The sequence below is a fragment of the Apostichopus japonicus genome, chromosome 22 (genome assembly GCF_037975245.1).
Source record: "Apostichopus japonicus isolate 1M-3 chromosome 22, ASM3797524v1, whole genome shotgun sequence".
Taxonomy (NCBI): Eukaryota; Metazoa; Echinodermata; class Holothuroidea; order Aspidochirotida; family Stichopodidae; genus Apostichopus; species Apostichopus japonicus.
Genome location: NC_092582.1, coordinates 13,790,814 through 13,807,535, shown reverse-complemented (window position 1 = coordinate 13,807,535; position 16,722 = coordinate 13,790,814). Strand labels below are relative to the sequence as shown.

Below are 16,722 nucleotides of genomic sequence, written 5' to 3'. Positions count from 1 at the left end.
GTGGTAGATTACATTTAACTATAGGCAGATGTCTTTAATCAAAACTTGCTGAAAGCATTTATTGAAAAAAAAGTATTAAAAAAAGAAGAAAATATGAAAATGAATGTTAAGTAACACAGTCTTAAGAAGATATGGCCTGATACTGTTCTCTCTATTTCCTCGGGTAATCTGTTCCACTTGTGATGGTTATCCGATAACAAGGGACTATATAGTTACATAAACATTGCAGAGTATCAGACACTGACAAACAGCTTTTATGCATATTTTGAAAGTTTTGCAAGATCTTGTTGCATGGTATCCCTGATTTTGTTTCAATCTTTGCATTTTGATGATTTCCTGTTGATGCAAACTGATATATGAGCAACCAACGATACTTCATAACTATGTAGTCCCTTTGACACTGCTAACACCCTACTTCACTGCCAACAAGATCTCAACTTTTATTCTTCTCTAAAGAATCAAATTTAGGAATACTGTCTTCCTCATTGTGTGATATAGATAAGTATAAAGACATCCCCCTTCCACATAATACCTCCTGCAAGATCTCAATCTTAGCTTGAAGGTAGGTAGGTAGAATTCCTAAACCCTTAAGGCCTTATACAGTATATCCCAATAAGTGCAAGACTGGGACAATTGTTTTTATTTTATAAACCGGCCTGATTTGGCCGGTAGACTGCCCGTGGTAATTCATGGCTACTCACTTGTTCTTCTTGGCGGCCTTCTGCATTTTGATGTAGATGTCCGATCGAAGGAATCTTGGATATGAATCTTTCTCCATCAGTGCCTCTATCCTCTTCTGAGCTTGTTCAAAAGAATGTTTATTGGGATGGCTCAAGTTTGACACTACTTGCAGCCGTGTCCTAGAATCTAAGTTGACCTAAAAGGAAAAGTAGAAAACAAAAAACACTTTAAAATTTGTCAAATTTGACCAAACTTGGAATTTCTCAAATTAACGACACGCGGCTTATGCGGACTTAAAGCCGTAAAGCTCAGTTACAGGAAACAATGTGAACATAATTATACTTGATATATAAAGAGAAGAGCGCTCTATTCCATGTACATGATTTTTGGGAAGAATTGAAAAAGGTTGCGATTTTGGCCAAAATTTGAAAAAATGATAAGGGTATAGCCTTATAAAATAGTCAAATTAGGACCAAAAATGGAATTTCTCAAATTAACGTCAGGCGGCTTATGCGGCCTTAAAGCCGTAAAGCTCAGTTACAGGAAATAAAGTGAACATAATTATACTCGATATATAAAGAGAAGAGCGGTCTATCCCATGTACATGATATTGGGAAAAATTGAAAAAGGTTGTGATTTTGGCCAAAATTTGAAAAAAATGATAAGGGTATAGCCTTATACAATAGTCAAATTAGGACCAAAAATGAAATTTCTCAAATTAACGTCAGTTACAGGAAACTATGTGAACATAATTATACCTGATGCATAAAGAAAAGAGCACTTCATCCCATGTACATGATTTTGGGAAGGATTGAAATAGTTGTGATTTTGGCCAAAATTTGAAAAAATGATAAGGGTATAGCCTTATAAAATAATCAAATTAGGACCAAAAATGGAATTTCTCAAATTAACGTCAGGCGGCTTATGCGGCCTTAAAGCAGCATTTTGCGTTTGTCCAGAATTTTTCCGTGTCTATCGAGTTTTTATCATAATACGATCACAAATGACCAAACTAAGACTTTCTCATACTTTTTTCCCCACATCGAACGTTAATTAGCAAGTAATTAAGGATATTATATGATTCTGAGAATTGTGTCTCCCAGACACAATCGACATTAGTATTTATCACATGCAGCTCTACAAACCGCCTATTCAAATTCAACCAATCAGTGAAGAGATGGTTATGTATGACCTGGAGCTTAAAATAGACTCAGTCATTGGCATGGTAATCCCTCAGCGTCTTTACCGTGAGTAAAGTGTACACGCACGTAAGCCTACTGTACGTAGTACTTAGCAAAGTATTTAGTGTCGTATTATTGCTACATGCACACAATACTATAACCTGGTGACGAAGTGACAAAAGAATAAAACAATGGAGAAGAGCTCAAATGGGAAATATAAATTTTTGAAGAACCTAACTTCAACTGAAAAGAGAAAATGACGGAAAGCCCAGAAGAAAAAGTGTCACGACACCGTGTCCCTTTCGGGAATCAATGGGAAAGATGGAGCGAAGTTTAGAGGAATTTACATCTGAAGAGTGATTCAGAAGTCACTCGACTTCTACTCGACAGGTAAGCAAAGGATAGAATTCTTCGTTACAATTTTTGTTTACATGATTTAACGTTACTTCTCATTATCGGTGAGAGAAACTGAGACCGAACCTCTGCCTCCACTATTATTACTACAGTATCTAGTTTAGCCTAGGCTAGGACAGTATAGGGGCCTATACTAAGTCTATAGTACTACTAGTACTAGGCTAGTAGTATAGTGTACTTCTAGCCTATTATTTACTAGCACAACCAAGGCCAGTTAGGCTAAACGCTCTTACTCTTTCTTCACAGTCATATCAAATTGCAACAAGTTTTTGTTCTTGATACAGTGCTAACTAACGTTCACGCCGACGCATAGATACTTTACACTAGACTTTACAAAGCATGGGCTATGATGGCAGTGATTGCATATGCAGTAGCCGAAATCACGAGGCCTACGTTCTGGCGGTTCCCGTTAGTTTCATGCCCTAAATAATGTTTGTTTCCTCCCCTAAAAACGTTTCTTACCTCTGTACCTCCTCAATCATGGGGAGGAAATTATTGTTTTTCCAGGGAGGAAGCTGATGAAAGCATATTGGCTAGGAAATGTGGAAAGAATAAATTTAGTAGGCCTAGGGCCTAAGTGGAATAACTGTAGGAATTTCTTTTCATTTCTACCTTTTCTACAAATATCTCTTCCCATATAGCCTAGCCAATTTGCCTCCCTTGAAAAATGTTTCTTTGATTGAAATCATTATTTTCTCTCCTAATTAAAAAATTACAGTTACTTCAGTACCTAACTCTTTCTACGTAGCCTAGCCAAATGTCTTCTTGCTTGAATTCCTCCCCTGAGAAACAGTACTTTCCTCCCTGAGTGATAGTTTATTTTTGTGATTCTACTTTCAGGTTTACAAGGAATTTCTCAAAGTCTGCAGGCAGATGGACCTGTGTTCCTGTTATGGAAAAGAATAGTTACAAGTACATTCCGCAACTGATGAAGGACATATTTAGACGGAGGCTTGATGATGACAATTCTCAAGTAGGACGTGTTGTCGTGTTGTTCTTGCTGAGGATGACCCAAGGCACATCTCTGGTACAATTCGCCCGAGCCAACCTCCATCAGTTTTACAGCTTCTTGCAAGCCATCATAGCAGGATGGGACCAAGTTCTACTGTTGTAATGAGTCAAATCTATAAGTCTTCCTTGCATCAGAAAGTGATATAATTTTTTTTTTGGGTGGGGGGGGTGGGATGGAGTTGTTGCACAGCTTGTTGCAAGCCATCAGAGCAGCATGGGGCCTAGTTCTACTTTGTAATAAGTCAAATCTATTAATCTTCCTCGCTTCAGCAAGTAATATTATTTGGGGGTGGGGGGAGGTTGGAGTGATTGCAACCTGCATGTCTCCTACAACTTTGCAGTAATTTAAAAAGTGGTAGGGTGGGGGGCTTCTTTTCTCACAGTCATCAGTCATGCCAATTGATCTAAAACATAATGCATGTACTAGTTTGGAATCAGGTTTGGACGCGAAGAACTATTCCTTTTTTTCAATTTTTGTTGTTGTAAAGATCAGCAGACTTATTCTAAGCACATTCATCAATAAAAAACGAACACTTAATTGAACTTGTTATGTGTATTGAAGCTTATTAATGTCCATGTTTCAGAATAAATTAGCACATTAAATTGGAAGATTTTTCAGATTGAAGTAAGAACAGCAGTGAAAGAAACTGTGTGTTTATTCAAAGCCCTGAATGGTAAAGTTAAGGAACACAGAAAAATAGAGAAAACCATGATCACGTCTTTCACGAAAAGAAAATGTAATACTAATAACATGTCTATAATCTTAGATGATAGTGAAAACAAGTCTATATTTGGCAAGGAATACAACTGATCAAGAAATAAAGAACTGAATACAAGTGAATGATTAAGTCAAGGAAATAGAGAATATCTTTGACCCAAGATCACTTTGACCTATGGAAAACAATAGCAATCAATTACTCTCCAGGGGCTACATATGTAACAGTTAACCAACTTCTCTTCTTGAGATATGGCATTAGCACTAATGGCCATAAGCATAACAATGGGATTATCTACCCGCCGAGTGTTATCAACATTTGCCATGAAACCAACTTTCACTTCTTGGGATATGAACTATTGTCCTCAAAATGACCTTCATGGTTAACAAAATGTTTTACCTTCTCACCAAGGGCCACCTATATAGCAAGTTTGAAGTTCAAACAACTTTCACTTCTTGATATTGTTTATAAGTTTTCAAGAGTTGAACATCTCTTGACCTAAAATGACCTTTAACCTCCATGAAAAATAATAGGGTTCATCTACTTACCAAGTGCTATCTACATAGCAAGTTGGATATCAAACCAACTAGCACTTCTTGAGATACTGTTTTTACACAGATTTCAAATGTTGACCTCGAATGACCTTTAAACTTGATGCAAAACAATAAGAATCATCTACTCTTCAAAGACTACCTATATACCAAGTTTGAATTCAAGCAACTTTTATTTCTTGAGATGTTGTGTGTACATATATCCAAAAAGAGTGCCGGATGGGTTTCAAGCAGTTGCATTACCAGTTGTCGAGGCTGTTGAACATCTACATTACCAACCATTGCCTAAGAAGAAAAGTGAAGAAAAAAGAGTATCATTTATTTTGCTTAAGTAATAATATCATTGCTTTTGATGATAGACAGCACTTATTGATTGTGTTGCTTTGGGTGTTTAATATACATGTGATATAAGAAGATAGACATAAAATATATTGTTTGAACACTACACCAAGTACTACGAAGTGCTCTGTTTTTCAAAACTTGCTTTCAGACAAACAGTATTTTGCTTCCAAAAAGGATTAGCAAATATAACCCTTTGATAATTGATGTCACTTAAAAATAACTATTTTCAGTATGACAATCTAGCCAGCTACTTATGTTGCTAGTATTCTTTAATTGAGCAAGCCATTCTGTTATTACCAGCTGTTACTTTGCAGATCCCACAATTTTGCATATTGAAACGTACCCTTATATTTCCCATTCACTCCTGTCGGCGTTCTTCTACCTGCCTCCTAGCTGCAGCTGCTGTTACCCGGGTTGTCCCGTTGTCTGGTGTTACCCAGGAGCTAACCTCTCCGTCCTCTACTTCTGCCAGCCCTCCTTGGTGTTTCATCACCAGATGGTTGCTAAGAAGGTAGCAAAAGGTTTCAAATTATAAACATGTCTTTGGATCCGCTGCTAAAATGTATTGCTCTCATTTACTGGTGACATATGACTAGATGCTATTTATCACTTTCATGGAATGGTTGTACACTTTACTATAAGATTTATAGAACAGCAGACATTGCATGTTGCCCTAGGTTTCAGTTTCCCGACCCGTTAGTTCCTCCCCTGAAAATTTTAGTTTCCTCTACTAAATACGTCACTTTCCTCCCCTACATCAAGGTAATAAAGTATCGCATTCAGGTTAGGAAACTAATATGCTTGTTGAATGAAACTTAAAAAAAAGGTTACTTACTACACTCACACATAATCATAAAAATCGCCTAAATCATCAATTGCAATTACTACAGTTTTGCAAAGCACTTGCTACAAAGCACTACTTCAATCTCCACATGGCCTAGCCAGTATGCCTTATTGCATTCCCTTATGAGAAACGTTACTTTCATCTCCTGAAAACGTTATTTTCTCCCATGTTGTAAGAGGAAGAAGCTAACGTTTTTCAAGAGATCCGGAAAAAAGGCCCCCATTGCGATACACTCGTAGCTACATTGCTTTAAGTGCAAAATTCACAGCGTGTACATAACGTTATTCAGGCCTAACCAGTGTAAGTCACACACTAATAGATCTGATTGTACTACAGTAACTAGCCTATGTAACACCGAGTAGAGTGATACAATATCGTTCTAGAGAATGTTACGTACCGATCGAGTTCTTGCTGGTTCAATGACTTTCTCTCTTATGTATCCTTGCTACAAAGCTGGTTTTATTTTCGCGGAGAGACGAATTTTCTTGGGTTTTTAGGGCATCGTATGCAATGAGATATGCCGTAAGTGTCCCTTCGCGCAATACGTACATCTCCTCAGCTGATTTTTGTTTACTGTTTACCTTGCTATTCAAAGTACCTTTTCCGTTATACATATTCACAAGGTTCCTTTATGTGGGAGGAGTCTATCGAAGTCAAAGATTCAAAATACGAAAACCAGAAAATGTCATATTTTTGCACTTTTCGGGAATAGTTTGAGTTGAAACTTTACAGTTAGCTTAGTTTACGTCATTGGTATAGTATCGGATATAGTATATAGTATTGGAAAATCTCGAGAATCAACGCAAAATGCTGCTTTAAAGCCGTAAAGCTCAGTTACAGGAAACAATGTGAACATAATTATACCTGATATATAAAGAGAAGAGCGGTCTATCCCATGTACATGATATTGGGAAAAATTGAAAAAGGTTGTGATTTTGGCCAAAATTTGAAAAAAATGATAAGGGTATAGCCTTATACAATAGTCAAATTAGGACCAAAAATGAAATTTCTCAAATTAACGTCAGGCGGCTTATGGGTAATAAAGCCATAAAGCGCAGTTACAGGAAACATTGTGAACATAATTATACTTGTTATATAAAGAGAAGAGCGATCTATCCCATGTACATGATTTTTGGGAAGAATTGAAAAAGGTTGAAATTTTGGGCAAAATTTGAAAAAATGATAAGGGTATAGCCTTATAAAATAATCAAATTTGGACCAAAAATGGAATTTCTCAAATTAACATCTAGTGGCTTATGCAGATTTCAAGCCGCTCAGTTACAGGAAACAATGTGAACATAATTATACCTGATATATAAAGAGAAGAGCACTCTATCTCATGTACATGATTTTGGGAAGGATTGAAATAGTTGTGATTTTGGCCAAAATTTGAAAAAATGATAAGGGTATAGCCTTATAAAATAGTCAAATTTGGACCCAAAATGGAATTTCTCAAATTAACGTCTGGCGGCTTATGCGGACTTATAGCCATAAAGCTCAGTTACAGGAAACAATGTGAACATAATTATACTCGATATATAAAGAGAAGAGCGGTCTATCCCATGTACATGATTTTGGGAAGAATTGAAAAAGGTTGTGATTTTGGCCAAAATTTGAAAAAATGATAAGGGTATAGCCTTATAAAATAATCAAATTAGGACCAAAAATGGAATTTCGCAAATTAACGTCAGTTACAGGAAACTATGTGAACATAATTATACCTGATGCATAAAGAAAAGAGCACTTCATCCCATGTACATGATTTTGGGAAGGATTGAAATAGTTGTGATTTTGGCCAAAATTTGAAAAAATGATAAGGGTATAGCCTTATAAAATAATCAAATTAGGACCAAAAATGGAATTTCTCAAATTAACGCCAGGCCGCTTATGCGGACTTAAAGCCATAAAACTCAGTTACAGGAAACAATGTGAACATAATTATACCTGATATATAAAGAGAAGAGCGCTCTATTCCATGTACATGATTTTGGGATCGATTGAAAAAGGTTGCGAGTTTGGCCAAAATTTGAAAAAATGATATGGGTATAGCCTTATAAAATAGTCAAATTTGGACCAAAAATGGAATTTCTCAAATTAACGTCTGGCGGCTTATGCGGACTTAAAGCGATAAAACTCAGTTACAGGAAACAATGTGAACATAATTATACCTGATATATAAAGAGAAGAGCACTCTATCCCATGTACATGATTTTTGGGAAGAATTGAAAAAGGTTGCGAGTTTGGCCAAAATTTGAAAAAATAATAAGGGTATAGCCTTATAAAATAGTCAAATTAGGACCAAAAATGGAATTTCTCAAATTAACGTCAGGCGGCTTATGCGGACTTATAGCCATAAAGCTCAATTACAGGAAACAATGTGAACATAATTATACTTGATATATAAAGAGAAGAGCGATCTATCCCATGTACATGATTTTGGGAAGGATTTGAAATAGTTGTGATTTTGGCCAAAATTTGAAAAAATGATAAGGGTATTGCCTTATAAAGTAGTCAAATTAGGACCAAAAATGGAATTTCTCAAATTAACGTCAGGCGGCTTATGCGGACTTATAGCCATAAAGCTCAGTTACAGGAAACAATGTGAACATAATTATACCTGATATATAAAGAGAAGAGCGCTCTATCCCATGAACATGATTTTGGGAAGGATTGAAATAGTTGTGATTTTGGCCAAAATTTGAAAAAATGATAAGGGTATAGCCTTATAAAATAGTCAAATTAGGACCAAAAATGGAATTTCTCAAATTAACGTCAGGCGGCTTATGCGGACTTATAGCCATAAAGCTCAGTTACAGGAAACAATGTGAACATAATTATACCTGATATATAAAGAGAAGAGCGCTCTATCCCATGAACATGATTTTGGGAAGGATTGAAATAGTTGTGATTTTGGCCAAAATTTGAAAAAATGATAAGGGTATAGCCTTATAAAATAGTCAAATTAGGACCAAAAATGGAATTTCTCAAATTAACGTCAGGCGGCTTATGCGGACTTATAGCCATAAAGCTCAGTTACAGGAAACAATGTGAACATAATTATACCTGATATATAAAGAGAAGAGCGCTCTATCCCATGAACATGATTTTGGGAAGGATTGAAATAGTTGTGATTTTGGCCAAAATTTGAAAAAATGATAAGGGTATAGCCTTATAAAATAGTCAAATTAGGACCAAAAATGGAATTTCTCAAATTAACGTCAGGCGGCTTATGCGGACTTATAGCCATAAAGCTCAGTTACAGGAAACAATGTGAACATAATTATACCTGATATATAAAGAGAAGAGCGCTCTATCCCATGAACATGATTTTGGGAAGGATTGAAATAGTTGTGATTTTGGCCAAAATTTGAAAAAATGATATGGGTATAGCCTTATAAAATAGTCAAATTTGGACCAAAAATGGAATTTATCAAGTTACTTCAGGGTGCTTATACGGACTCTTATAGCTCATTCATGGATTTTCCTCAAGTCTCAAACGGATTTCCAGGGCATTTTAAGCTTCATTAATTAATAAACTAACTAGTTTTACCACACCCCCCCCTCCCCCCTGCCAATTTAAATGCACCAGCTATATCTAACAGCTTTCAACATAGCATGTTTCCTTTTTTTTTCCTTGAATGTAAATTGACAGGGACTTTGCTATTAGTGATGAACTATGCAATTAAAATACTTTCAACCATTTCCCTTCTTATTCTTTACGGTCGTGACAGACTGATAAATAGATGATAAAGACAATCAACGACACTATATATTTGCTAAAGAGCCATCTTGTCTAGACGATCCCTGCGGATATAATTCCAAATTAAACAACTCGTCTTGGGTTATTTGGCCTTTTTCTAAGAAATCCAACTAAAAGCAATCTCCAAAAAAAAAAAAAAAACCCCGTCAAAACTCTTCTAGAAGCCTTAGACAATAACTTAGACATCCAATCCGTCCAGATGACTAAAAACGATTGATAATGGGGATATAACCAACGTTTTAGTTCTTTTTTGATACACAAACCCTTTTTCCCCCCTCTTCCCAAATTCGAACTTCTTCTGAAACTCTGCAAAATGCATCCCTTCTGGGAAGAATCCTCTCAGTTTTAGATTTTTAAAAAGTTTTGGATTTAAAAGCAGCATTCAGGTTTTGGTTTCGTGTTTCTGTATTTTACGGAATATTTCATAATCAACAACAATGGTGTCCTATGATGTACTCTCATGAACGAAAAGCACGAGAAATCCACTCCATATTTTATTGTTTGCTAGGTGTACCCCCAATCGACAAAATTAGATAAGGCGACATCTCTTTCCCTGATTTAACTCGCTCCTCTCACTTTACAAAGTTGCACTTCAAGATGGTTACATTGCTCTGTTACCATCACGTTACCATCACTCCCTCTCTCTCGAAACCGAATATTAGAAACCAAATCTTGAAAGCTGCTTTAAAGGTGCTCAGAATATGTCCTTGTGAGAGACGATCCTTGATTGGATACATGTCTCTTGTCATCGTTTGTAAATCCAAACTTTAACTGTGAAATTTGCCGTTAGTGTTAAGCAATATTATAAGGAAACAAGATTTTCAAAAACCTCGGAGGAACCAGTGGGTTCTATTTATTTGATCGGTGTCATAAAATTGATCTTCATTCTATCACAAAGGTAGTAGGACCCCTCCAAGCCAATTTCACAGCTTTTAGAATCTATCTCACAGGTTGGATGGGATTAAACTTGAATTCTTCCCCCCCCCCCCGATCCATGTCGGTCTTTTTTTGTCTGTAAATATGTCATCGGATTAATCTCACCTCTCTCGGAGCCTGTATTGTGACATAGTCTTCATAAATTTTATGAGCTCTGGCGACCATTTTGGATGGCTTCAGGTCCTTGTAGTCTTCACAGGCCAACCAGAACTCAATGTTCTCGTCACTAAATTCTGTTTGTAGGAATTTTCTGAAAGCTTCCAGCCCGACTGTAACAAAATGTGAACGGAGAAACTCAATAGCATATATTGTGGTAAATAATTTCTTCAGATAGCGGATAAATTCTTCGAATGAGGATAAATTAGTAGAGAGAGAAAAGGACAGTGCGTTTATGACACTGCTTGGGTGCATCCCCAGGTTCTAATAACTGAGGCTTGCTTTAAGACTTTAAGACTTGATAGAAGACAACATTTCTCGACTGAAAAGGTCAACGAACATCTGCTAAATCTAGTGACAGATGAAAGATGACACTAACTGCCGAGTGATAAATACAAACCAATCTCATCGAAGAGACTAATGGTAGAGTTTGATAATAACCTCGTTAATTTTTGTTTAATCATCGTAACAGCTGATGTAGAGACAATTTAATTCCCCCCTGGTTAAATTAGCCAAGTGGTTTATGTATGTCTTACTTTAATGACCAAGAAAAGGGGACAAGAAATAAATATGAAGGGGAAAAAAAGAAGACAAAACCTTTTTCTCAGTGATAAAACCTACCTTGATGTTTGTGGGACTATTTAAGGTATCACTATAGTGATCATTGGAAGGGATTAGCCATTGGCTAATCTCTTTTGACATTTCAGTATCTTGCACCTTAACATAATGAGATACCATTGTTTGGGGCTAGATCAAGTACATAGCCATAAACCTTGGCTGATGAAAGGAAAGGTAACTTGAATAACAAGGATCGATGGGGTGCTTCAGAGAAAATGTTTTTACAAGATATAGGGAATCTGTCTTTCTTTGTTACTGGCTTTTGACGATTTGCATGATAAGTAAAGGGAAACAAAGGTAGTATGAGAATGCTGACCAATATTGAAGAAGTCACAAACTCATCTGTTGCCAAATACTTTGAATTAAATTGAATATTATAAAGCACTAGAATAATTCAGGTAGCTTTAAGATGTATACTCATCTCATTAAAAATTTACAGGCTGAGAGAAAATGACAATTCAAAATCCCCCCCCCCCTCCACACACCCCTTGCTCTAACCTGCCTATACAATTGGAATTGTATGAACATAGCTGTGACATTACAAATTAACTTTTGTCTGGACTGTCCAAATAATAGCGATCTTCTGCTTGACTACTCCTGTCTACCCTTACCTACCAGAAACGGTGGACCTGTTATTACTTGTTCCTGCTGTTCAAAGTGTGCACTTCATTAACACTCCCCCCCCCCCCCCCAAGTGAAAAGAAAAGAACAAATGATGATGACATCACTACAGGACACTCTACCGACCTCCAATCCATCACTCTGTGTTTCTTCATTACACCTGTTCCCTTCCGATGTTGTCTCCCTTCAGTTTCTCCCACACTACTTTTACTCTTTTCCATCTCCCATTTATTGCCCCAATTATTATTGTTTATACCCCCCATCCAGCCCCCCTTCCACCATTAACTGGGCTACTCCCCTACTGGCGCTTCCCCCTTCCTCCATTGACTGTATGTTTTTGTCATAAAGTACGTGATTCTGCTTACACTCATCTTTGAGCAAAGTTTCGAATCCTTCTGCCCATCTCCGGATGTCTTCTAGATCAGGACCATTCTTTGTGTTTGGATTCACGTTCTCCTCTGTTTCTTGAAGGGAGCCCTCAGTATGCCTCCTCCTCAAGAACTGCACCTTGGCTTTTATCTCCTTTGCTCTGTTTCGTTCGTGAAGATAAAAAGAGAAAGAAAAATAGACGAGTTAAAAAATTTGGAAACTTAGAACAGTCCGGATCACATTCTAGTAAACTGAAAAGACAAAAAAAAAGAAGAAAATTTGATGGGGCCTTTCGATCACATTTGTGAGCTATTAAATGTACTTACAGAACAAAAAACAGATGGAGAGAGGAAAAAATACTATAAAATTCAATATTTGAACAGAATTTGGATGTCACATTTTATCAGCACCATATGCAAAACGGGAAATAAATACACCTCTGGCAAAGATGGAAAATGTTCCGTTCGTCTGGAAAATCACGAAAAGCAAGCAAGAGGTTTTCTGACTAAATTTTCTGGATAAAAAGGTCTTTCTCATTTATAATATCGCTAGGGGGGATTAGCTGTTGCTGATGAAAAATGTGTCTGCTAAAGTTTTTGATCTGCAGAATTCTATGAGGCAGAGTGAGCAGTGTTAGAAAAAAAGCTGACATTCTTGTCATATTCAGACTATTTAGAAACAGTTTACGACTCTAAGACCAGGTAGCTAAACAGGGATTAAATAAGGAGGGCCTGGTCAAAGATGGGATAAAAGGGGGGGGAGGGGGGTGTGGAGTGGTGACAAAGTTGCCATGACCTGACTCTTGACACTAGGGTGGTCACTGACATGACATCAAAATGGAGTGCACATTCAGAGGGGTCAAGTGTCGGGGACAATTATGTCACTGGACCCCCTTTTTGTACTCTTTATGTATCCTTAAGTTTATCATAAAATGTGAATACATCAGGCCTGGACATATGACTAACACGAGGAGATGACGTGATACGACGAGATAGGCCGCTAGTTACGAAACATGTTTTTCAAAACATGTGAGTAAACCCCCGCAGGTTGCATATTTCTCAATGTTAACCCTTTCAAATACATGCGACATAAATTAGTACAATTTCAGTGTACATTATTATCCCTATCATTGCCGGACCTCAGATCACCCCTACTCGACAGCCTTGTTTATGACCATCAATTCCACGTTCTGACCGTGGTGTTAAACTTTGCAGGTTTTTAGTGTACAGGTCACAACATGCACGCAGATCAGCTGTGTGATGTTTGAACGGAGAGAATGACCAGTACAAATTCCAAGTAGGGAAACAGATTTCCAGCAATTGTTTAGTCTGACAGGGTGACATTGTCCAGTCATACAAAGACTGAAGTATAAAAACATGGATTGTTATATTTTGTAGCAAATGAGTCAGTGGCATAGCCAGAGGGGGGCCAGGGGGGGCAATGCCCCCAAATTTGCTTTGTTTCCACAGTCTTGCCCCCCCAGTTGGAATCCAGTGATGTAAATTCAAAATACTTCTTTTTTACATTTTTTCAAGTTCTAATCACAAGTTTTCATACCTCACGGCTCATGTTCATACTTCATATAAGGTCAGAACTTGGTAATCAGACCGAGATATTACACATTTTGGGCCTTCATCATACCCACATACGGAGACCGTTGATCAATATCGGCCTTAAGAATAAGCGCAAATAATTTGGCCGGTTATAACCATTACAAACTAGCGCTAGCAACCCATGTGCATTTTCAGCAACCAATGATGCCACTCGTGGAGAATTTTCACTGCACGTATAGGCCCTATAGGCCTGGTGAAACTTGTTTGTGTGGAAATTATTTTTTGAAAGACGAGGTGACCATTAATACATATATTTCTTGGTAATTCCTACCATCAACCATCACAGGGTTGCCCCCCTTAAGAAAAATCTTCCCCCCCTAACAATACAATGCTGTCTATGCCACTGAAATGAGTCACAACATATAGTTTACAGTCAGCTGCAAGTCCAGGATGCTCTCATACAAAACATAATGTCCCAGCCGCCCTTGGTAATCAACAAAGTCATACCAACTGTAAGCTACTGTAGGAGGCAAGTTAACCAAAATTGCATTTAGATCAAATTCCAGAGTATGCTCAATTTAAGTTTGGATGTATTTGTTTACACATATTAATTTACATTTACACATTTCGTTAAATGGTTGTTGTGGTATACAGTACTAGTCAATATGGTAAGGGAAACACCTTTAAACTCATAACAACAAAGTTAATTCTGACTCAATGTATGTAAGTACTGTCAACACACACTTTATTGCATGACGTGGATACGGTCTTTACTGGTGAAATTTGTCTCCTTCCCAATTGGAGTGGAGTGTTAGCACAGTGGAGTGTTAGCTCAGTGGTTACACCGGTGCCTTTCAATCATAAGGTCCCCGGTTCGAGTCACTCCCAGATTAATGTACTGTATGTCGTCCAGTTACAGAGTTGTTGACAATTAACAATTCATAATCATGGACGTTAAATATGAATGTAAGAGACTGACTTCCGTCAGCTTGCGGCTTTGATAAGCCAATGAGGCTTCTTCATGAGTTCCTGCTTGCAGGAGGGTCTAATATACATACATAAATACACGCATACAATTATCATCTGTCCTTCAATAGCGGCATTATTCACCACCGGACTTCTGCCAAACAAATTGAGTACAAAATACTGCATCCTCCATATAAAATCTAACAGGTGTGCAAGCAAGATCTTAAGGACCCCATCCACCTCTCTTCCCTTCCTATCCCTCCCCCACACCCCTACACCTACCCCCCCATTTGAAACCCCTGAATATTGCTGGCAATCTTACATGCTCTTAGTTTTTCTGGTTGGTTGGTCCTGTAGTGATCTCGTTTCCACGTCGTTCATCATCATCTCCTCGTGAGGTATCCTCTGAAGAGAGCTGGAGTTGGTGTCTGACAACCTGATGTTAAGCTGTGGACTACTGCTGAATGAATGGAAACCTCTTTTTGTCTATAAAACATGAAAAAACAAGAAAAAGTAAAGATATATGTTAAAACTAAATATTTGTCATATAAAGTGGAACTTTCTAGTACAAAAATAGTACAAAGTATGATTAGACAATAAATTAGAATCCTATAAGAATTGTTTGAATATTGTCTTAAGATGGAAAATATATATATATATATATTACAAGCAGTTGCAATGCCAAAGGAGTGGTAAGTGGGGGAAGGGGAAAGGAGAGGCATGGGCCTCCAAAAATGTTTGGTGCCCCCCCCCCAAGCAAATCTGCCATGTTAAAAAAAAAGTTTGACTTCTACTAACAATCTTTCCAAAATTCTGTGTATTTTTTTTAAAGTTGATAACTGTTTTGTTAAGCTTAGTTCTGTAAACCGATGAAGACTGAGCACATAGAACCTGCCTTCTGTGTAGCCCTAAATGTAAGTCTCTTTTAGTCTTTCATCTGTCCCCCTCCCCATGCCACTTGGAGCAAGGGCAGGAAGGGGGCGGGGGAGTGGGGGCTTTGGTGGAGATTTATCTGCCAGATGAAAAAGGACTTTGTCTGCATATGAATGTGAATATCATAGTGACATCATCAGGTGAACTGTTTTCAAGAATGCAACCAATGGCAACCACTCTCTGCTATTAAATGACTATATATGGTCAAATATTAATGCATCGGTCGGAACTTGAAACACACATCGGATAGAACAATAAATTAAACCCTTGGAAGTTATTCTCAGAGGTTGTTTACAAATCAGACTAACAAGAAAACGTGAGCCAATCTCAAAAAATTTCTCGCAATTAATATGATTATTGCTTTGATTTGGAACAGACGGACAGACAGACAGCAAATATCCTTTCATCACGTCTAGTTGATAAAAATGATTTAAGCTTTTCTTCCTTACATCATGACCCAGTTTCCTGTTCGTTTTTAATGACTTTACATTTAGAGCAGCAGAAGGAATCACTGGCTGTTTGGCAAAAAAAAAAAGGAATTTCAAATCTTTGTTTTTGCAGATAAAAATAGATGAAGGAAACCTTCACCACTTCAAATCCCCCGAGATGGAGCGATTGCAAAGTGGTAACTTCGAGTAAAATTTAAAGTTTTGTTCTGGTTCTAATACCGATGCATCATGACTCTGCAATATTCAGCACTATTCCAAAGAGCAAATTGTAATAAACGATATCGGTGTCTTTCGTGTTTTTACTTCGGAGATATATCTGATTGTGAGAAAAATTAGATAATCACAGCAAAATTTTGAATGTTTCAGTGCACGGTTCAAGAGAAAATTGACAGTGCAGTGATTAACAGTATAATTTAAGCGATATGGTCATTGATAGTATATATGTACACAATCGAAACCGCAGTGAGTTGGAAACATATATGGGAACATATATATATATAAATATATATATATATATATATCAATTTATATATATATATATATATATATATATATATATATATATATATATATATATATATATATATATATATATATCTTGTTTTCACTGTTATTTTACTC

General features: G+C 37.0%; 1 protein-coding gene and 1 long non-coding RNA gene across 6 annotated transcripts in view; both read right to left on the bottom strand.

Moving 5' to 3' along the window:
* The window catches only part of LOC139964335 (uncharacterized), a 168,920-nt gene that overhangs the window by 3,132 nt on the left and 149,066 nt on the right, over positions 1-16,722 (bottom strand). For all 4 annotated transcript variants that reach the window (XM_071965852.1, XM_071965851.1, XM_071965855.1 and 1 more), the window contains 4 exons: positions 15,042-15,205; positions 12,197-12,360; positions 10,542-10,705; positions 702-877 (listed from right to left, as the gene is read on the bottom strand). In XM_071965852.1, the coding sequence (XP_071821953.1) occupies positions 702-877; positions 10,542-10,705; positions 12,197-12,360; positions 15,042-15,205 (668 nt within the window). The remainder of the gene's footprint in view (positions 1-701; positions 878-10,541; positions 10,706-12,196; positions 12,361-15,041; positions 15,206-16,722) is intronic.
* Positions 4,001-10,526, bottom strand: LOC139964356 (uncharacterized). 2 transcript variants are annotated; one of them, XR_011791949.1, is made up of 3 exons: positions 6,138-6,586; positions 5,240-5,399; positions 4,001-4,839 (listed from the first exon to the last, which is right to left on the bottom strand). It is a non-coding gene; the product is annotated as an uncharacterized lncRNA (long non-coding RNA). The 2 variants fall into 2 exon arrangements; XR_011791948.1 differs by having other exon boundaries at positions 5,240-10,526.